At 45.1% G+C, this 22,963-nt stretch overlaps 3 protein-coding genes across 3 annotated transcripts; 2 read left to right on the forward strand and 1 right to left on the reverse strand.

Annotated features, from left to right (window-relative positions):
• The first annotated feature begins 248 nt into the window (after window positions 1-248).
• Window positions 249-5,721, forward strand: LOC109733028 (putative disease resistance protein RGA4). The gene is made up of 3 exons (XM_020292231.3): window positions 249-615; window positions 1,562-5,049; window positions 5,431-5,721. The coding sequence occupies exon 2, from the start codon at window positions 1,593-1,595 to the stop codon at window positions 5,046-5,048; it is 3,456 nt and encodes a 1,151-aa protein (XP_020147820.1). The 5' UTR covers window positions 249-615; window positions 1,562-1,592; the 3' UTR covers window position 5,049; window positions 5,431-5,721.
• A 2,571-nt stretch (window positions 5,722-8,292) lies between these two features.
• LOC109733030 (uncharacterized) lies at window positions 8,293-11,072 on the forward strand. The gene is made up of 2 exons (XM_020292232.4): window positions 8,293-9,812; window positions 10,745-11,072. The coding sequence occupies exon 1, from the start codon at window positions 8,477-8,479 to the stop codon at window positions 9,806-9,808; it is 1,332 nt and encodes a 443-aa protein (XP_020147821.1). The 5' UTR covers window positions 8,293-8,476; the 3' UTR covers window positions 9,809-9,812; window positions 10,745-11,072.
• An 8,136-nt stretch (window positions 11,073-19,208) lies between these two features.
• Window positions 19,209-20,429, reverse strand: LOC109733013 (GDSL esterase/lipase At3g14820-like). The gene is made up of 2 exons (XM_020292214.2): window positions 20,105-20,429; window positions 19,209-19,984 (listed from the first exon to the last, which is right to left on the reverse strand). Exons 1-2 carry the CDS (start codon window positions 20,427-20,429, stop codon window positions 19,209-19,211), a joined length of 1,101 nt encoding a protein of 366 aa, XP_020147803.1.
• Between the last annotated feature and the right edge of the window lie 2,534 nt (window positions 20,430-22,963).

Raw genomic sequence — 22,963 nt, forward strand, 5'->3', positions numbered from 1 at the left:
GCCATAATTTGTACTGGTACAAACAAAGGCAGTCAGAACTGGAACGTTATGTTCGTCTCACTGGTTCTCCAGCAAGTAAAGTGGAGTACTTTCGATATTTTGAGACGAGAAAGCGAAAAAGATATCTGAGGCGAGTCCCTCGTCAAAAGAAAAAAGAAAAAGATATCTGAGACGAGAAAGCGAAAAGAATTAAAGTACCTTGCTGTGCAGAAATCTAGCTATTGCGAGACGACGGAGCTTGCCACCAGCTAGAGTCACAGGCTGCTAGTTACCTCTAGCTTGGAATAATGAACAGCTAGCCCGATCGGACTCTTTCTTGAGCATGCATGTGTGCTTTGGTGCAGCTACGAATGGCAGGTCTCGGATGTGTCTACCACGCATACATACACTCATCTAGACTAGATCTAGCTACCTAGCCAAATAGAACATGCGAACCACCGCGTCCGAAAAGCTTTTAGCGGTTCCTTTTGGGTTTTGACGACGTGCGAGTGCTCCCCCTCCAGGCAGGCTGTCGGTGCATTCCAGAGCGAGCTGCGTTCGTCGAGGGAGGGAAAGAAGCAGCGCCGCCGCCGCCACCACCACCACCGTCGCCGCCGCTCCTTGGGATTGATGCAGGTGAGCGCCGCCGGCCCCCGTCGATTTCTTGGAACCTTGATTTGCTTTTACCGGATCCACGCATCGATTTCTCCTGCCCGCGATCCACCTCATACTTTTTTTTGGCGGGGCGATCCACCGCATACTGCCTACCTTACTTGACGACGAACGGATCCACTGTCGCCGGCCGCAGCCCTTCCTTGCTCTAGTTCTTCCCCTCTATCTATCGCACCTTTCTTTGCTTTCTACCGTAGATGTTTTTTTTTTCAGATGGGCACTGCGTATATTCCTACTAGAGGAGTAGGACGCGCTGGCAGATTATGCGGGAGCAGAGTGTCATCTTCTGTGAATTTTAACCAAACTTGTAGTCACGCTTTTTTTCAACGTCTGATATATAGAGGGCAACGAAAGCCCTTTTTCTTACCAAGATATTGTAGGGAAAAAATGAATATGTCATGATTATATGAAATGCTTTAAGAGTAAGGATGGAAACTCCATTTTGAAGTTCTACAAGAAAGTATACATAACCCAAAATCTTCTCTTCAGCTTGTTTGTTCTGTAACAATGGAACACACGCGCAGGTGCTCTAAGCTGCCTCTAAATGACACAAGATTACTGACATATACACAGAGTGATGCTGCTACTCGCCAAGCTCTGTTTACCTCTATGCACGTGCAAGTTATATCCAAACTAAGTACTCCCTCCGTAAACTAATATAAGAGTGTTTAGATAACTACTTTAGTGATCTAAACGCTCTTATATTAGTTTACAGAGGGAGTATAGCTTAACCACCAAAATAAACAACTTCAGAACATCACTTAACTGCTAACTACAGAATTATGCCCACAAAACAAAGACGTGTAGAAGATGTATTCGTTGGAACTAGTTTCATTGGAACATTTGCTGGAAGAAAACTCTGAAGAAAAATACTTCAGCATTGCTAACTGCATCCACTGTTTGCTTGCAGGACGAATATAGGTGTCCACACTCCAGCCACCATGAGCTTATCTGCCATTGGGATAATTAGTGCCCTCAATGAATGTGTCACTTTGTTTCAGTGGGCCAAATCTGCCATTTCATCTTTGCACTCCCGATGGAGTGGCTCACAGGAGCAAAATCTTCAGGATCGTGTATTGCAGTTGGAGAGTGGCCTGCAATGTCTCAGGGATACTCTTCCTGCAATGTACAGCCTCATTAATAAAGCAGAGTGGAGAAGCCACGACGACGGTGTGGCCAGTCTCCTTCCTAATCTCAAGGATGCAGTGTCTGAGGCCGAGGACCTTCTTGATGAATTCAGATGGTACGAGAAGAAGGTGCAAATGGAGGGCAATGCAAGCCAATTTCCTTTCATTGACTTCTTTGATACCGTCATCCCAGGCAGCTTCAACAAACTGAATGATGTCCAGTTGAGGTTGAACCATCTTTCGAGAACGATTGACACTATGGGGCTTCATGGAGTTACACATCGCTTTGACAAATTAGTCAGGCCAGAGACCACTTCTTTGCCAAATGAAACAAAAATGTTTGGTCGTGACAAGGAGCTGAAGCAGGTATTGGGTTTTCTCAATGTACCTGCAAATTCAAAACGCAGGAGAGCAACTAGTTCAGTCAGTGCATCAACCAGCGCACCAGTGAGCAACCAAGTTAGTACTGGATCAAGAATATATGGTCTCCCTGTTTTGCCAATAGTTGGAATTGGTGGTGTTGGAAAATCTACTTTGGCCCAACATATCTGCAACCATCAACGAGTGAAGTCTCACTTTGAGCTGATAATTTGGATTTGCGTCTCGGATGACTTTGACGTGAAGAGGTTAATTAAAGAAGTTATACAATCTTGTACTGGAAAGGAGGTAACAACTGATAATTTGGATTTTCTTCAACGTGCTCTCTCTAACCTTGTCACCAATAAAAGGTTATTGATAGTCCTTGATGACATGTGGGATGACGCCTTGAAGGAAAATGAGCAGTGTTGGAAGAGGTTTATTGCACCTTTTAGAAGTGTCCAAGAGGGAAGTGCGATGTTGGTCACCACTAGATGTCCAAAGGTTACCGAGGGGGTGCGCACAATGGAGCCCGTCATATTAGAAGGTCTAAGGGATGACGTCTTCTGGAATTTCTTCAAGTCATGCATATTCGGATCTGAGAATTCTGACAATGATCCTGAGTTAGAGCGTATTGGCAGAAGTATACTTCCTAAATTGAAGGGTTCTCCTTTGGCCGCCAAAACTCTAGGACGGATGTTAAGCATGGACCTTCAAGCATCACATTGGAATTTTATACTTGAGAGTGAATTATGGGAGTTGAGACAAGAGCCGACTGACATTTTGCCTGCACTTCGGTTGAGCTACATGTACTTACCATTCTATTTGAAGCAATGTTTCGCATTCTGCGCTGTGTACCCCAAGGATTACAGATTTGAGAAGGCATGCTTAGCAGAAATTTGGGCAGCAGAAGGCTTTGTGGAACCTCAAGGTGGTGTTCCAATTCAAAATATTGGCTGTCAGTATTTTGAAGAGCTTGTAGCAAGGTCCTTCTTTCAAAAGGTAAATGGTGGATATGTGATCCATGATTTGCTGCATGACATGGCACAAATGGTTTCAGAGCACCATTGCTTCATCTTAAGAAATAAGAGTGACTTTGATAAAATCCCCCAGAATGTTCGTCATCTGTATGTACTCCCTAGCAGTGACTTTGACGATTCCAACTTGTTGGGACTATGCAAGTATACGAAGTTGCGTACCTTAATTTGCAAGAAGAGTTTAGGGAGAAAAGCAAGCTTTGTACTGGATCACTGGTGTACTAAACTTCCGCGCATGCGTGTGATTTCTTGTGCCTCTGTAGATGAGTTACCAGAGAGTATTGGCAACTGGAAGCATCTTCGGTACCTTGAAATCTGCAGAGCTGGTCTTCTCATGAAAAGGCTTCCTTCAACTTTGTGTTGGCTATATCATCTGCAGATTTTATATGCCAAGAAATGCAAGCTAGAAAACTTGCCCGATGACTTTGGTAAGTTGACTAGTTTGCAGAAATTCGAATCAGATGGATTAACATATTATGCTGGCGGCCAAATGACTTTTGATCTAGAAAAATGTGAGGAGGGGAAACGTATAAGTTTAATAAAGAAACTTAATCAGTTTCGCGGACACTTGAAGATAGCTAATGGTGGCTTGCTAAGTAAGGATCAGGCAGCAGAAGCTGAACTAAAGAATAAGAAATATCTTGATGAGTTGACACTGAATATGAATTCACAGAGGTCTCAAACCATCCAGGAGAATGTGATAGAAGTGCTTGAAGTTCTGCAACCTCCTATCAGTCTCAAGTCTCTGTTGCTCCAGAATTATGCTGGTGTCTCACTCCCAAGCTGGCTTTTGCCACAAAATTTGCCAAGCTTAAAATCACTTACTTTTGCAGGTTGTTTTGAACTCAAGAGCATATCATCTCCCATGATCTCACAGGGCATAAACTTAAATGAGATACCTGCAGTTGGTATTTTCCTCTCCCTGGCAGATATAACCATTGATGGGTGCAGGAATATATCAAGCCTCGAACAGTTTCTATGCTCAGATTATGTGCCAGCCATCAAGAAAATAAGAATTGAACATTGTGAGATGTTAGCATCAGTACCAACCGAAAAGTTTGGAGAATTTCATTTCCTTGAAGAACTAGTCATGTGTCATTGTCCAAACATCCACCTCCAGAGATTGGTTTCGCCGTCCCTTAAGAAGCTACATCTCTGGCGTGCTGGTCTCTTTTGCAATATTGACTGCTGCTCCCTCACCTACTTTGATTTATCATGCGAGTCTGTCACGTCCATCAACCTACAAACATGGAGTCTTCCAGCTCTGCAAGAGTTGCATGTTGCGTGCAAAAATCTTATATCTATTGGGGACTCCCCTAATTTTTCCATTTCTACAGGCACCACTAGAGCATTCTCGTTCCTTAATGTTATATCATTTTGGATGTGTCAGAAATTGTCAGCCCTTGATGACTTCCTAACACAAGAATATGTGCCTGCTATTGAGAAAATTGAAATCAAATGTTGTAGGGAGTTAGTGTCCCTGCCAGGTGAAAATTTTGGAAGTTTTCCCTATCTGAAACATTTGGTGATTATTGAGTGTCCAAGTCTCAAGTGGCAGAGGGGATTCACGTTGCCATCATCTCTCCAAAGGCTCAACTTGGCGCAATGTGGGGATATCTCTCCATATGTTCCCAGCTGCCTACTGAACCTTACATCCCTCGTATCACTGAGGATGATTGTGTGCCAGGGTATAACATCCATTCCAGGCGACATTTGGCGCAGTAATCTTACATCACTTGAGGAATTGAGGATTTCGGATTGTCCAGACCTAGTTTCATTTGGTGGAGCAAAGGCAGTTGCAAAGATAAAGAAGGTGTTGATATGCCGGTGTCCAAACTTAAGGGGAGTAAAGGAGATCAATAGAGAAGGGCACTAAGGTATTTTTGCTAACGATTGTTTCCCGTCCAGTTTCTACTTCTATGTACTGAAAATAACTCATGTATCATGCAGTAGCAATCCAACTTACATCATTATTATTGGGGTACACTGCTTGACTGCTTGTTGATGAGTGATGACACCTGCATGTATTGCATGTCCTGTTTCTGTTTGTTACTTCCAATGTTTAGTCCGTACAGAATCATGACATGTTAAATTTCCCGAAAGAGTAGTGCGATGTTTACAGAGACTGCACACGTGTGACGTTTTGAAAAAACTTGCTAACCTGTGATGTATAGGATGCTGCCGTGTTGCGTGTGTTAAGACGAAGCTCTTCTTTTGTTGCCAAAATCTGCTTTACTGACCATGTTCTGTTCTTGAAGGAACTGAACCCTAGCTGCATTACCTGGAAGTTGGAAGACCCGAAGACAACCAGACAGTGCGCGTTTCATCTTGCCGTCTCCATCTCTCCGCCCGTGTCTGCTTCTCGCTTGTTGCAGTTTTAACCAATTATTATTTCTCATATTTCTGCTGATAACTATCGGTCCCCAGTTTGGACAGTCATAGACTGTTGTAACTTGTGAAAACGACAGAGCCGCCGACCCGCCGTGCGTGTCTAAGACATGTCGCACCTGTTTGCATTTGTGTGCTTTGGTGCGTCTTTACGTTGGAAACATCTTTACTCTGGAATTGTTGATAGATTGTTTCCAAAGGAATTGCAGTGTGTAGCAGGGCTAGCAAAGGCGCTGTACTCTAGCTCACTAATGTCGTACTATATGCATGTGAGCTGAGAGCCTGAATCCTGCTTACTACAACATCATTTTTTTAAGACGGTGGGGGTTCAGAAGTAAGGAAAACAGTTGGATGGAATGGCCCTTGTCTTGTAAGGAAGAACCGGCGGTTTCAGGTTTCAGAACGTATGGCATGCACATGACTGACGGAGTGAAAAAGATCAGGAAAAGAGAAACGGTGATGGATAAAGATTACCGCTGCAGCCCGCATGGGGAAGGGAGAAGTCAGGCGGCCCGGGTCAGAGAGGGACGCATACTGCTCGCTCGTCGATTGGCGTCTAGGTTCGTGGATAGCAGGCGTCTGCGGCTGCTCGTTGTTCGCTGCATGAGCAGGCTGCTGCGGCAAGGATGCGCGCGGCGGCCGGAGGTGGTGGCCGAGGGCGCGTGCCTGCGGCTGCATCCGGCGTGCCGGCGGCGAAGCGGAGGGAGTGGCCGAGGACGCGCCCGCGTGCTGGACGACGTACGCGTCCGCGACGGCGACGAGTAGCTTGACCCGTGGAGCAGAGAAAACTTGTGCTCCGCTGCGGCCAGCTTGACCCGTGGACGTGGATCGGTGGTAGCCTACTAGGTACCCACTGGAGATGCCCGACGACAAGGACGGCGCGGCGCGGCTGCAGAGATGCAGAAGATGGGGAACGCGGCGCGGTTGCTCTGGCCAGTGGCCAGAGGAGGGCGCGAGGTGCGACGCAGCGCTGACAGGTGGGCCCCTGGTCCAACTCAGAGCTGGCCAAACGGGCTGGCGCGGCAAGGCCTGGCCTGCCGTAATTGTGCTGGGCACGGCACGGCCCACGGGTCACGTATACTAAACGGGTCGGGCCGGGCCGGGCTGGGCACAACCCGTAAATCCTAAAAATAAATAAACAAGTCTGTCGTGCGGGCCTGTGTGCCCCAACACTGCCCCTAGCGTGCCGCATGCTGGGCACGCCCTGTTTAGCCCGTGCCATGCCGTGCCTGGCGTGCTACTAGACCGGCCAGCTATCTCGGCCCGTTTGGCTAGATTTGATCCAACTTAATGTGTGTTAACATCAGTCCTTACATAGTTATATGCGAACCATGCCCGGTCGAAATTGGCTAACAACGTTATCAATAGTATTTTCTAATAGTATTAATAAGTATCAGCGAAAAACATTAAAAGTGATAGTCTGGAGGAATCCTAGCACGAATTGGATTTTTTTTTGTATTTATTCAAAAATATCATGATTGTTAAATTGCAGACTTCTATCTGCCATACTCATCTTTTGTTGGTTATTTTGCTCACCTTACTTCACACGGGGAAGGCGCGGGTGAGGGATAGGATTTTAGGATGTGACCGGGTTGTCAGACACATGCTTGGCATCGTTTCATACGCCCGTAAAGTTCCCTTGATTTGTCTCCGGTTTGCTAAAAAATGGACGCCCGGACCGGTCCATGGATGGATGAGGGACTGCATTGGATGACAAAATACGTCCGGACCAACCGATCCCGAATGAATGCAAGCGGGTTGAGGTTCCGCGTTGGTGATGCCCTAATCAAACATGGGAACAAAAACGACCCATGCTAAACATAGGTACGAAACCAGCCATGCTAGTGAAATGGGACCATAACATTTCGAAAAATTCCACTCCGTTTTACAACCAAACACATGCTCGGTGCATTTTACACAGCTCCACGAGAGTAATGCTATAGATTTTACGGACTGCAACATGGCAATTTGTGGTTGGCTATCAGTTGGGGAAGTGCCCCCCCCCCCTTTTGAAATTTAGAGGAGGGGGGAATTTGGTATGTGAGAGACGTGGTCTATAATTAGCCCGTAGTAAACCCGCTGGTTTAGCAATTTTGGTTCTGCAGGAAGTAACATCTAAATTCTCCACACTTCCACTCGCTCAGAGCAAGTATATTAGGGTGACTAAGCAGGCTATATGAATTGCCACTTCAGATTTGTGATGATGTGGAGGAGAGGAGAGAGAAGATGAGTGGGTTGTAAACTTGTAGTCAGCTGCAGCACGAGCTCTAGCGCACTTTGTGAGAGGAGAAGGTGGGGTCTAAGGCTATAGATGTGGCACAAAGATAGCAACCGGGGACGCGAACTTGGTGCTCTTGGGTGCTAGCGCACCCTATGTACACCAAATAGTTTAGTAATTTTAAAAAGTCAAAAAAATTCTAAATCATTTTTTGAGCCAAATATGATCAAGTACTCATATAAAAGGTTTGGGCAAGAAATGATTTCTATTGACTTTGGGGCAAAAAGATAAAGCTATGACGATAATATAACATAAATAGTACTTTTTTTGCGGGGTAGCATAAATAGGAGTACTTGTATATAGCATCTTTTATATCTTTGATCAAGGATACAATGAAAGTCATTCTGTGGCTATAATACTTAATCATGTTTGATTCCATAAAAGATTCGGATTTTTTAAACTTTTTTATTAAATTACTAAATTATTTTTACATATAGGGTGCTCTGGCACCCGAGAGCACCGGTGTATTTCTCTAGCAGCGGACGCGAACTTGGTGCTCTCGGTGGGGAGCAGCTGAGCACACACGCTCCAAGTGAGCAGCGCACCACCCGGTCTCCAGTGCTGCCGGCCGGCCCGCCAAATCCGGTCAAACCCTAACCACCGATCCCCTTCCTCTCCGCCCGATTCTTCCGCCCGTCATGGACTCGCCGGTGCTACCAACCACCGACCGCGGGACGCACCTCTCGCTCCTCGCGGACGAGATCCTGGAGGAGATCTTCCTCCGCCTGCCCACCCCGGAGGCGCTCGCGTGCGCGTCCGCCGCCTGCGCCACCTTCCGCCGCGTCATCACCGACCGCCCCTTCCTCCGCCGCTTCCGCAAGCTCCACCCGCCTCCCCTCCTCGGCCTCATCAACGACAGGGGCGGCGCCTTCCACCCCGCCCAGGCGCCGCACCCCTCCGCGCGGCTCGCCCGCGCCCTCCTCGACGCCGCCGACTTCACCTACTCCTTCGTGCCCAAGCCCAAGGAGGGGTGGCTCAGCCCCTGGCATCCCCGCGACGTCCGCGACGGCCGCGTCCTCCTCGACTGCAGGGTCCCGGGGAGGACCTTCAAATCCGCCCTCGCCGTGTGCGACCCCTTGTCGCGGCGCTACGTGCTGCTGCCGCCCGTGCCCGATGACGACATGACCGCCCAGGAAGGACGCCCGGCTGAATTGGCGCCAGTCCTCGCCCCGGTCGGTGACCATGAGGATGAGACGTCCTTCAGGGTGATATGCATGGCGCACTACAGAACCAAGGTTGTCGCGTTCGTCTTCTCGTCCGTTACTCGGCAATGGTGTATAGCTGCATCTCCCAGCTGGAGTTCTTTGGGCACAGACCGTCCCCATGGGCTGCAGAACTGTTCTGATTCGGGAGGATGCCGTGGCTTGTCAAGTTTCGACCATGTGCATGGCTGCTTCTACTCGGCGTCGCCTTGGATGGACAAATTTCTTGTTCTGGATACACGGACAATGGAGTTTTCCACTATCAGCGATCGCAGTGGCTTCGATGAGCTGCTCAGATGTCTGCCTGGCCACGCACTTGCAGAACACGGTATGCATCACCGAACTCGGCCTGGCCAGACCAGAAGTCTCCCTGGCTTTGTAGTGGGTAGAGAAGGATCCCTTGAGTTGTTGTCTCTTGTTGGTGATCACAGTCCAGATGGATCGTTTCGTCTTGTTTATACCACTCAAAATAACAGCGAATCTCCCAAGGAATGGCGGCTGGAGAGTGTTATATCCTTGCCTGGCCAATATGACTATTTCACCGTTGGCGCAGCTGAGGGATTCTTATTTCTCGGAGGCACTACAGAATCTCAGCAGGACTGTCATGAAACTGAATGGGCTGATACTTGGGATATAGATTATTTTTCAGTGGAGGTCCAGACTTCAGAACTTAAGAAAATCTGTAGGATGACAAAGCCATGCTTCAACCACGAACGCGTCCTCCCATACTTCGGCTTCCCCCCATCGTTGTCGAGACCGACTATATGAAGTTGTAAGCTTGTTCTCATACCAAGTGCTTGCTTATTTTCTGTAGATTCTCTCCTGTGAAATGGTAAATCTTATTCTGTTTTTGTTTGTGGTGTTTCGCGGTCCTAATTGTGCATGTAGGACGTTTTTGGTTGATTCTGTTTCTGTTAGGAGAATTTGTCAAAGTAGTGAAGATGGTCTTGGTTTGTTTCTGACCTGTCCAACAAATGTCAAGTGACTGGGCAAGTAACGAAAAAAATTCGTACTTGAAAAGCATTTATCCCACTAAATTTGCATAACCTGAAAAGCTTTTTTGTACACAATATATTACCTTTGAAAACCAGGGAACCGGCTTGGTTTTTCTGGGTACACTGCACCTCTGGTCCTCTGGTGGTAACCAGAGCCAGACTGGTTTGATCATTGGGTCTAACTTTTTGCTGTCCAACTGTTGGTCCACGCTGTGTTTGATTATGCTAGTTTGAATTCCACCAATTGAGCCTATCCATGCCAAATCTCAGATGTGAAAGCTTGATTGTAGTTTACCAGTTTTGATGTTATATAAAAACCGAGACTATCTATTGGAATGGTAGTGCATCTTATAGGGCTTAGTATTTACATATCATTCATTGGAAATGTTGATTCTCAAAATAAGAATGTTGCTTGAGGGCCTTGAAGCTTTTATCTAGCATTGAAATGTTGCGTTTCTACTAATCTATTAGTATTATGTTGCAGAACTAGGATTACATGTCCCTGGTGCTCCTGAAACATGAATGAGCAGCTTAATTATGTGCCGTTTACTCTTTACTTTCTAGTTTTGCATAGCTGGTCTAATTTTTTATATTGCTCTCAAAATTTCATAAGATGGCCCTGGGATTAATTTGAGAGCACAGCGGAAACAACTATTTTTATTGCACCGACATCAGTTTTCTTCTTTGTTGTAACTATTGATATCTGCAGGGATGAACCCATTTTGCTTTCGAGGTCTGTTATCTGGGCCATGCGTCTGCTGCGGATATATGGAACACGGTACTGTGAAAATGTCGGCTCGATGTAGTAATATTTGTTTGGAAATAGTGTTATGTTTTTTTTTGCGGGGGATGGAAATAGTGTTATGTTGAATGTATTTAAGCAAAGACATGATGTGGCTTTGTCTAGCATTAATATGTGCAAGAAAGACATGATGTGAATTTGACCTTATAGAAAATCCATGTGTGTCCTACATGTTCGTTGTTTCTTAAATTCTCAAAAATAATCTTGTGAATATCTGAAGAAATCTTGTTGCTTATATGTTTCATTTCTGTTTTATTCTTATGCTTGCAGTTTTTGACTTATGTGTGCTATGGTACATGCTTGTCACCCCGTACAATTTGGAGGTAATATCATCAGGAGTCATAGAACTTGCGTTCGATGTTCAGTTTGGTGCTAGAACTTTAAAAATACGGAATTGCAGTCACTTAACTTGACTCAAGCATGCACATACGGTCACAACATGCATGTGTGGGCGTATCCGCGTGTATGACCCCACCCGTCTGTGAGTGCTGGCGCTCGGACCACACATTTTTTTTACAAAAAACACCATTGTATTTTTTTATTCATGGAAAAAGCCGACCACAACTACGCCTTTTTTTTCTTAAAAAAACAAACCACTGTAATGCGCGAATTAACACATAAACCGGGTACGCGTGGAATCAATCTCACGACCCACGCTTACAACACTGGCCAGAGCTACTCCACCAAACATTCACATGTCTACTGTTGATAACAAATACATATTCGATCGGGTGTTATAAATATGTCTACTGTTTATAAATTTCAGTAATAAAAATAACGTTTAGAAATTCGTGTGTTATAAATATTCATCCAAAGGAAATAACCTACTTTCAAAACTGTTCATGTATAATTTAAAATTTAAATTCTAATATGAATATTCAATCATGTCTAATATTTAAATCATCTAAAATTTTGAATATAAGTCATGAGTAAAAATAATATACAAGTGAATATTCATAAATATTTTAAATTCATAATTTTATATAATTTAAATGTAATTTGTGAATGTCTAATTGTCTATGGATTTAGTAAACATATTTATTTAATAAAAAAATCAATGTCCACATTAGCTAAATATTTTTTATTGCTCAACCACGGCGATTACAATCATACCGGTGTAGCAACTCAATCTCATTTGGTCCAAACCGTAGCCAAACAGCTTTATATCTAAATGTTTTATTACTACTGATTATTTATTTGTGTAATAATTTTGACACACAAATATTCAAACATAATTTTATTACTTAAGTTTTACAAATTTCGTAAAAAGTATCTTAAATGTCTTTATTACTTCTGTTTTGCTAAACAATTTTTTACAGAATACACAGGTTTATATTTAATTATTTTATTTACTAATAATCGTCTTTATGTATAATATTTTTGATGCAAATATTTGAACAAATTTTATACTTACATTTTACTCTCTTCGTCCACGTCTTACATTATAAGACAAAGGGAGTACCTTTTTAGAATACTTATGTTTTACAAATATACATAAAAAATAGTGCGTGCAAAATGGGCCATAGTGTCTGCAGCCTATGTAAGCTCCACATGCTTTTTCGTTCGTGCATATACATTTCGTATCAACTGTAGTTGCTCAAAAAAAAAATTATCAACTATAGACATGTGAACGTGTTTGGTGGAGTGGCTAAACTGGCCAGTATTGTAAGCATGGGTCGCGAGGTTGATACCTGGCGCACTAATTTTTTGTGTTAATTTGCACAATACAGTGTTTTTTTTTCTATAAAAGAAAAATCAGAGGGGATTTTGTGAAAATGGGTCGTGTGGTCGGCTTTTTCCGTGAATAAAAGTGCACGCATAGTTTTTGCAAAAATGCATCATCCGAGCGCCACCACTCACTGACAGGTGGGATCATACACACGGATACGCCTACATATGTATGTTGTGACCGTATGTGCACGCCTGAGTCAAGTTAAGTGACCGCAATTCCGTATTTTCAAAGTTCTAGCACCAAACTGAACATTGAATGCAAGTTCTATGACTTCCGGTGATATTACCTCACTAGAAGTCATACAACTTGCGCTTGATGTTCACTTTGGTACTAGAACTTTGAAAAAACGAATTGTAGTCACTTAACTTGACTCAAGCATGCACATACGGTTACAAAATACGTGTGCGGACTTATCCGTGTGTATGCTCCTCGGCCAACGCAGTTTTACGCACAACACCATCGTATTTTCTTTATTTGCGGAAAAAGCCGGCCACCATGATGCATTTCTGCAGAAAACCCCCTCGCGTTTATTTTACTTACAAAAAGGCCAACCATTGTACTGCTCATTCGTGCGAAAATAAACACACAAAAATTGCGTTTGTGCGTGTTGAACCGGCGACCTACAATTTAGAGACAATTCAGACTAGCCACTCCACCAACAATGGTCCGATGACTGGAAAGGATAACAACAGTATGTGTAATGGATTCGGACGCATGCGGAGCTTAAATGCGCTGAAGATACTGCAGCCAGTATGCACGCACTATTTTTACAAAGATATTTTATACAAACGATGATCAGTAAATAAAATATTTAAATTTAAACCAATGCATTATGTAATTTTTTAGTAAAACATAAGTAATAAACATTTAAGATATTTGTAAAATGTAAGTAATAAAGATATGTTCAAAAATTTGTCTATTAAAATATTATATATATATATATATATATATATATATATATATATATATAGACGATGATTAGTAAACAAAAACATTTAATTATAAAGCTTGAGCTATACAAATATGCGTGTAATTACTGAAATGCTTTTATAAGTAAAATATTTTTTTGAATTATTAAAATTATACATACATTCTTTATAATTCATAAATATCATTTTAAATATACGTATATTTATAAAATAATACATGATTGTTTTAAAGTAAGTTATTTTGTTTGTATGTTCAGCAGTCTAAATTTTGAATATTTTTAGATATAAAAACATTGAGCTGTATAAATAATATTTTTGCATTGCAATTTTGAAAATATGTTTATTATTTAAATTATACAAACAATTTTTATGAATCATAAAAAAGATTTTAAATATATGAATATTTTTAAAAGTACGTTATTTCGATTGTAAGTGCAATATTTATAACACATGAATATCTTAACTTTTTTATTAGTGAGATTATATTGTCAGTGCTGGACGGCTGGTGAATATTTTAAAATTCCGTTTATTCCTTGGTTTGGCTGATGTCCACGAGAACATCGTATTAAAGAACTTTTGTCTGTTATTGACAGAAGAAAATTTCCTGGTTGAGTGGTTAGTGTGTGAGGTACTCTGCTCTGAGATCGTTTGTTCGAATCTTGGTGGTGCCATTTTTTAAGTTCCTAGTTTTCCCAGCCGCGTTTAGGGTGTGCTTGTTTGCGCTATTAAAAAAGAGAGGGTTTTTTCTGCAAAAATAAGTTGCGATGCACCGACAGTGGGGCCATACGCACATGGCACGCCACACAAGCAGCTCCTACTTCCGCATACATGTTGGGTGACCCGTATTTGCACGTGATGTCAAGTTAGATGACTACAAATCCATATTTTCAAAATTTTAACATCAAACTGAACATTTAATGCAAGTTGTATGACAACCAGTGATATTACCTCATACAATTTTTGTGGGAACTTAACAATGAAAATAGAAGAGTAACTACAACTAGAGATGATATCATGCGTGTTACCGCAGGAATCGGTTGCAATTATTTAAATGAGATTTGGTTGTATGAAACAATTTAGATTAACAATATGAGATTTAAAACTAAAATGTATATAAGCTACTTGTGTACTGATTAATGTATAGTTGTAAAATATATATTGAATACGAGTATCATGCATGATGCATTTGAAAGGTGGGTCTTTTTCATGAATTGTTGCATGGTGAGTTGGTATAGTTGCATTAAAAATGTATCTTTTTTACGCATTTTGGTATAGTGAGTTGACATAGTTGCATGTTCAAAGAATTTATGGAATTAGTGGGGACCAAGTACAAAGTGGAATTTACTCTAAATCTCTTCTCTCCCTAATAATAAAGCACGGATTGACTTTGTCGGGTTCACCGTCACAATACGCTTTCTTCTCATGTCATAATACGTTTTTACAATTTGTATGGACAAAATCATAATATAAACGAGGTGGTACTAAAGCGTTAATAATAAAAATAAGAAAAGGCCAACCTAAATCCCGACACATCCACCCCCACGGCCCCACCTACGCCATCGTCTTCCTGCCCCGATCCCAGCCCACTAGCCGCTCCCAGCCAATCGCCCCACCCCGCGCCTCCTCGCTGCTGTGCCGCCGGCGATGTGTGGCGCTCCCGGCCACGCGCCACTAGCCTCCTCCCGGCCACGCGCCCCGGCGACTCCTCCCTACTCCACTCCCCGTGAGTCGCGCCGCCCCCGACCACGTTGGGACTGGGACACGTCTCCTCCCAGCTCCGTCCCATTGACCAGCGCAGCTCCTCCTCCATGTGGCCTGCTGGTGAGAGCTCTGGCTGCTCCTTTGATTCGTTGTTCTGCCCAGCCATTAGAGATTTGTTTTTGCATCAAATTGTAGGACATCTGTTTGATACAATGTCCACAAGAATATTCATGTGTAACGCACGGTGCAGCCCCACCCAAGGTTTTGGTTACCGGTCGAAATTTCAAGATTTCCCATGGTTACCGCGTATTTCCGTGCCCCTCGGTAAATCACCATACCAAGCAAAAAATACCATTTTTTGAAATTTTTGAATTTAAACACTCGATTTACAATTAAGTACGTAGGTTCTAATTAATGTCATGAGAGTTGGTTCTGGCGTGTTGGTAGCAACCTAGTTCCTGTTTTGAGAGGTCTCTAGTTCGAATATTCGTTCATTCACTTATTTGAATTCATAATTCAACTATAAAATTTGCTCGAAATATTCTCGGTATTTCTCGGTAACCGTGGTAACCACATTTATCAGTCCCCCTCGGTAAAATTGCCTCATTCGGTAACCAAAACCTTGGCCCCACCTCTCTCTCTCTCTCTCTCCTCCTTCTCTCTCTCTCTCTCTCATACAGCATGCTCTACTTGCAAGTTTGTGTTAGCCACCTATTTGTTAATATGCTTTTCAAGGCCTACAAATATTTATAAAAGAGTGGAATCACAATCTAGAAGGCCAATTTATATAGAGGCAATGAGCTACTGAACGTTGGTAATAATGATGCTACAATTTTTCGGAATAGACCGAAACTACAGGAACAATATAGTAGTGGTGAAATTTTGGATAGAGTGATAAACAACTTTTGTACTTTTCTTATTCAGATTAAAGGGAGATCATCCTCCCCAGCTACTTAACAAACAATAAAATATATATACACGCTACAAATAAGTTCAAATCCTTGGGTGGGTTCAAATATTTTGTCATGAGAAGTCCATATGTTCAGTTTTGGGAAAGTATACCTCCCGCTGAAAGAACAGGGGAAAGACCGTTTCATTTACGCCAAGGTCGCCCTGATGCTGATCACCAGTGGGGCGTTGGCAGTAGCATGCCGCCTGGCCGGCCGCCTCTGCAACTACACGGTTGAGGAGGAGATAGGTGAGGTCGAGCCTGAGATCCGTAGCATGCATGACTCCGTAGACATGGCGGCGGCCATGGTGTGTGTAGGTTTTTTCTGGTAGTGACACCTATGAAGAAGGTTAGGTGATCCATACGGGCAGGGACGCTCCTGAGTTGGAAGAGTAGCCAACATAACACCAACCATAACATGTGCTTCTTACTCTGTGTATGGCAGTATGGCTTGCTGTCAAAACACCAAACATAACATGTTCTTGGTTAGTTTAGTCAAGCCATTATTTGTCTATAATGTACGAAATTGTAATGTTCTCATGTGTGTTATGATGTTTCAAGTATACTACTTCTCTGTTTTCTCGGAAAAAAAGTATACTACTTCGGAGCCAACGAGGCATCACATAACTGTGTATGATGCATTCTTCAGGTCGAGGGTCTGATAATGGACATAACACAGCTACTGGAGAGGAGATTAAAATATGGAAGATAGCAACAGCGGGGGAAGCTGAGGCTGGTAGATCCATTGAGCAAGAGTGCCAGACCCAGGTGTGTTTATAATTGAGCTGTTTGTAAGACCAATGCTGCATGGATGGTTGCACTCAGAGTCTCTGTAGTTATTTAGCTGAAGGTGTGCATGAGTTTGAGCTATATATTATTTTTGTAGTTTTAACTTTAGAACCATGAAAGTTGTCCCTTTTTTATAAATAACTTCATGTGGAGAAATATTGTTTTTGAGGGAAACAAGGTCAAGAATTCGCATTAGTGGTTGGCAGTGGTAATATAATAAGTTCGCATTTTATACCAGCTAGCAAGACTTCACAGAACCACTGCCTCAAACTTTAGAGAAGATGAGCATGAATGATTGTTTTGGTTGCAACTCCAACAACACGTGCATCATATTTCTGTGAATCCGGTAGCTTATGCAGCCCATAATTAGTTTCCCGGCAGATTGATGATTGGGAGAAGTATATAGAATGCCCCTGTATAGGTGCGTACAGAATGACGATTGGGAGTTTTCTGAAGGTTAGAATTTCAGCATATTAGTATCTTCATTTTCCAACAGACTAAAAGGATATAAGTTTTGGTTGTGTGCCCATTTGTGTGTGCACGTGGGTAAAAGATCCTTGGAGATTTTCGTTTTTTTAGATCTCTCATGCACCTTGAGCTAGCAATCCAACCTACAATGTTACTTTTCGTATGAACAAAGCTCAAAAAAATATTTTGAATATTGTCCTGTCATTCTTGTGAATCTGCACCTCAAAGTTATAATTTTCGCAGCAAACAATGCAAAGAAACAAGAGTAACGGAGTAATAGATCATATAAATGTATGGTGGTGATTGATCAGTCATGGTCCAAGAATGACAGGGAAATTAAAACTAAGCACCACATGCCCGCATAATAGCAGAACCAGAGCAAGAGAAGAATGTTGACTAGCAGGTCGACAACGACGCCTGCTAAGGGAGCATCCACACACGCATCCTTTTGCCACTGCCGAAGCCCCCTATCCTCGAGCTTGACAGGCTCGTGTGCCATCCTGGACGACGTCATCGCCATGGCCCCCAAGCCTCGCAACCACGTCGCCAGCTGCCGCCAAAGCTGAGCACGTTGGAAGACCAGGATGAGGACAGCCCATACCGCATCCAAGGTAGTACTTTCAGTCATGCTTACAAACAAGTTTTTTTCTATGAAAACAAAACTTTTGTTTCTGGGCAGCATGTTCCTCCCGGGCATCAAGACTGTGCAACTTTGAACCAAAGGGTGAGGTAGCTAGCTCCCTTACTGTTGTTTTATTTGATTTTCCTAAGGCATTACATACATAATTGTAACCCGGCCTAAGCTTCCTAGAAATACATACGTCTCGCTAGGAAGTTTGGATATGTTCTAACTCTTCTCAGTTAGGATTAGCTAGATATATTCTAACTGTTCTCAGTTTGGATATGCTCTAACTCTTCACAACGAGGAGTATATATTGATCATAGAAATTTGTCAGTGATGCAATGTTTTGTGTACAAGCTGATTCGTCTTTTTGGTGACATCAGATTTTTAGTAGATGAAGGAGAAAGTCCGCGCCAAGAAGACCATTCTGATGGATTCAAGAGAATCAAGAGTGAAGCATCGAGATACGATAAATATGTCGATGACAAATATGCCTACCGAGACATTGAATGGTTTCAGATATCTTTGGTTGATTTGGATTTGCTCACATAGAAAAAGGATGGCCACATATATATGGTAGTTACTTCCATGTCACAAAGGTGTTCTTCAGTAGGTACTGCACAATCACGTTGAAGTTTCACAACAATCACATTCTCAGTGTTGTTGTCATATCATATATCTCTACAGTGTTTGATCACAATTTAGACAATTGATCTAATGTTGCTCATCTTTCAATATAATGTCTTCTTTTTCCAGATTTACATTTCCATTCTGCAGGAGGACCTATGCTTTAGCATGTTGATCTCTTTTTAATTTTCATGTTGCTATATACTTTTGTCCTAGCTTAAGGACCTTGGCGATTCAAGAGTTGTAGGACATGATACATACTGTCAGTGTTAGTAGGAACTGTGGGCGTTAGCCCCCTGTCGAGTATTGCATATTTAGTACGTGCAAGTCTGCTAAGGGGCCTTGAGATATGCTTATTTATGATGCTAGGTCTTTTTTTTCGTTGTAACGCACGGCCTTTTTGCTAGTTAAAATAAAAAGTAGAGCGCTCCTATGACGTACTCCTATTACCCTTATTAAAAAACTCGCTAGTGAATTATACTACTGTACCAAAAGAGAGAGGAGAGAGAGAGAGAGAGAGAGAGAGAGAGAGAGAGAAAAGAAAGTTGGTATCGCTAGTGCATGAATCTGAAGTATTTGGCGACGACGGCGTCGATGAGGATCTGGTAGCCCCTCTCGGTGGGGTGGTAGCTGTCCCAGAACAAGTACTTGGAGGGGTCCTTGCAGAGCGGGCTGGCGAAGTTGCAGAGCACGGCGGCGGCCAGCCCGATGTAGCCGCAGCAGGCGTCGTGGGTGTTGGTCAACCCGAACGCCTCCGGCCGATAGATCACGTCGGCGAGGATGGTGTAGATGTCGACGTTCACGAGCGTGACCCCCGGGAGCCTGACGCCCAGCCTCGCCATCTCCTGCCCCACCCTGTGGTTGAAGAGCAGGGCGAGCTGGTTGCGGTCCGTGGCGCACTGCTTCCGGAGCCCGCCGGCGATCATGCGCTGCGACGGCAGGCACCCCACCGGCGGCGCCCCCACCAGCGCGATCCGCTTCGCGCCCAGGTCCGCCAGCGACTGCACGTAGGCGATGGCGCGGCTCACCATGTTCTCCGCGTACCCGGGCTCCGTGATGCCGTCCGCGAAGGTGAAGTGCTCCACGATGTCGTTGCTGCCCGTGACGATGAAGTAGAGGGCCTTGTCCGGGACGCTGCCCCCGACCCTCTCCTTGTACTCCTGGAACAGCTGCAGCTGCCGCTCCATCGTCAGCGCCGACATGGTCCGGCAGGTGGCGTTGTCGAAGCCGTTGCCCGCGGAGGCGAAGCTCACGCCCGTCTTGAGCTCCTCGACGGAGAGGCCCTTCTTCAGGTACGGCGGCAGCAGCTCCTTCACGCCCAGCGCCGACGCTGCACGCACGCACGCGTTTCCAAAACAAAACCATCGTTGATCCTTGGCTGCTTCGGAGATACTATTACTGGTGAATTGAAACTGCGTTTTCATGGAAAAAGTATATATTGTAGACATGCCTAGGAGGTCGACGCTGATCTTGCCGTTGGAGAACCGGCCGGTGTGCTTGTGGCCGGGGAAGTCCTTGCCGTAGGGTGGGAAGTTGGCCCGGATGAACGTCCGGAGGTGGTTGTTGTTGCCCGTGTCGGCCACCGAGTCGCCGAACGCGAGGATCGCCGGGAACTTAGGCGGCCCGGCCGGCAACGGAGGCGCCTTGGGCGGCCCTACCGCCGGCGGAGGTGTAGTGGGTGGCCCTCCCGCCGCAGGAGGTGGCTGCGCCGTGACCACGACTCCGGCGAGAACCAGCAGGGAGGAGATCACGCCAGACGCGGTGGCGACCGCCATGTGAGTGGCAGCGAGAGTTGTGAGCCGGAACCACCGTGGACGAACACCGCCCGAGATTTGTGATGTGGTGTGCATAAATAGGCCGCGCAGCTGCTCGTTTCACCAAGTGACTTCGTCTAAAGGAAAACGGCAGTTGCATGCGAGATCATGAAGAAGACCCGGTGTGGTCACATGCATGCATGTCCTTGGCAGGGTTACATTTGTGAATGGATGCGATACATGCTCTCTGTCTCTCTGGGTTTTTTCTTCTTCGTCTCTGGATGAAGGCTAAATTTGCCCAAGTCTAGGCCGGGCCAGGGCAAGATGGAATGACACTATATTAAAGGAAGCAGGTTGTAGGAATTCTGTTATGAACGATGCTATACGTACGGCGGTTTCTGTACAAATCCACCCATTCATGCATTGGGACAAAGTGTACAAGGGCATGTACAGTGGTTGATAAGACAATTTTATCTTAAACCTTGCATGTAATTTGGATGCGAGAATAAAAGTATGTCTACAATGAGTCATCTCTTAGTATTATCTTTAATAATTAGCTATTCCTAAAAAGTGGTGAGACATATTGTGCTAATACTACTAGAATTACACCCTACGTCGAGTGCTAGAAAATCTCAGGCAAAGAATTACACCCTACGTCGAGTGCAACCCTAAGCAAAGATGCATTGTTGTTGAGATACTCATGATCGCATGTACTTAGGCAGCTAGGATCTTCTTTTATTGTTTCCTAGTCTACGGATATCTCCCGATCCTTTTCATGTATATCGGATACGGTTGAGATATTCTTGCCCTTGTACTCTATGTATGCTACGAGCATACGATCAATGAACATATCGACAATCCACATGGTATCAGATACCGCGTCTCTTTCCTAACGCTTCCGCCGCCGCCGCCCAGTTGTCGCCACGCTCCCCTGCCGCCGCAGTCCCTCCTGCCGCTGCACCCCATCCCGGCCACCGCCTTCCCTTCCCGCCGCCGCCCACCCCTACTTCACTAACCTCACATAGCAACCATGTCGTTCGCTTCCTACAACTCCTCCTCCTTCCCCACGTCCGGCGCCACAAACCACTCCAACCCGTTTGCCGGCCCTGACCCCATCCCCGCCGAAGACATCTGCAACGCCGACATCCTCGCCCGTGTGCCCATCCGTCTCTCCCAGGAGGACTCCTCTTACTATGCATGGAAGACATACTTTCATCTTTTTTTTCGTGAGTTTCATCTCCAGGAGCATATCGACGGCACTTTTGACTCCAAGGCCATGGCGTTCGACGCCGAGTGGTCGGCCGTCGAGGCGACGATCATTCGCTGGTTTTTCTTAACCATCTCCAAGGACTTGTTTTACACGGTGGTGCAGGATGACGATGATGCACACGCTGTCTGGACGAAGCTCAATAGCCTCTTCACCGACAATCGGCTCCTGTTGAGGATATAACCATTAGAGTCACCCGCCCAGGAGGGGCCGGGTTACTCATAATGGTCATCACGCGAAGCCTAGTACCGAGCTTGAAGACGGCGGGTCAATAATGGGCTTAAGACCCGGAGATGGCTTAAGGCCCGTAGTGATAACCGCCATTATGGTGGAACTTGTAGTGTAAGGCAAGAATAGTTGAGAGTCCGAGCCGGACACTCTTATGAGCCGGCCGGGACTCTGAGAGCCGCTGGGCGTCAACCTCTCTATATAAAGGGGCGACCCGGCGGCGGTTTAGGGACAAGTAAGATCTCGTCGAGAACCAGGCATAGCGATTAAGCTCCCTGGTCATCGAAACCATCATCAATACCACCTCAACTGGACGTAGGCTTTTACCTTCACCGTAAGGGGCCGAACCAGTATAACCCCCGTGTTCCTTGTCCCGTTTAACCCCTTTAAACTTCCTAGCTGCGATGGCTCCACGACTAAGTCCTAACTCGAGGACATCTGCCGTGACAATTCCACGACAGTTGGCGCCCACCGTGGGGCCAGCGCACGGTGGATTTGAGTTCTTGAAGGGCAGCTTCGAAGGGCTCAAGGGATACGCTGTGGGCCGGATGACCAAGAGTCGTCGCGGCAAGCTCTACATCGACGATGCAACCTGGGGCCCCGACACCGGCTCAATCGAGTACGGATACCGGGTCCCCTTCGGCGGAATCCACGTCTTCATTGGTAAGATTGGTGAGCCGGGCCCTGAGCCGAAACTCTGCACCGATCTCATGGAGACGGCTCAGCGTGCACGACCCGCCCGGGCCCTACCTGCCTTGAAGCATGCTTTCGTGGGATGTGTCCATGGAGGACTCTCTGAAGGGTCTGGATCTGGTGATGAGACGGCTGCCGGCTCTGACAGCGAGTCGGCTACGGATGAGTCAAATTCATTATATCAACTTCAGGATGGCAGGCTCAGGGGCTGTTCCGACGGCGACAGCATTCCAGACCCCTTTGAACCGCCGAGCCGGGTTGGAATCTTCATGGCCGGCACGCAACCTGTTCAAAACCCCGCCTCCAGGTCAGGAAGCCCGGTGCCCTCACCGGCTCAGGTGCTGATGGATCTCACAGACAAGATGAC

Source organism: Aegilops tauschii, chromosome 6 (genome assembly GCF_002575655.3).
Source record: "Aegilops tauschii subsp. strangulata cultivar AL8/78 chromosome 6, Aet v6.0, whole genome shotgun sequence".
In the NCBI taxonomy this organism is placed as follows: Eukaryota; Viridiplantae; Streptophyta; class Magnoliopsida; order Poales; family Poaceae; genus Aegilops; species Aegilops tauschii.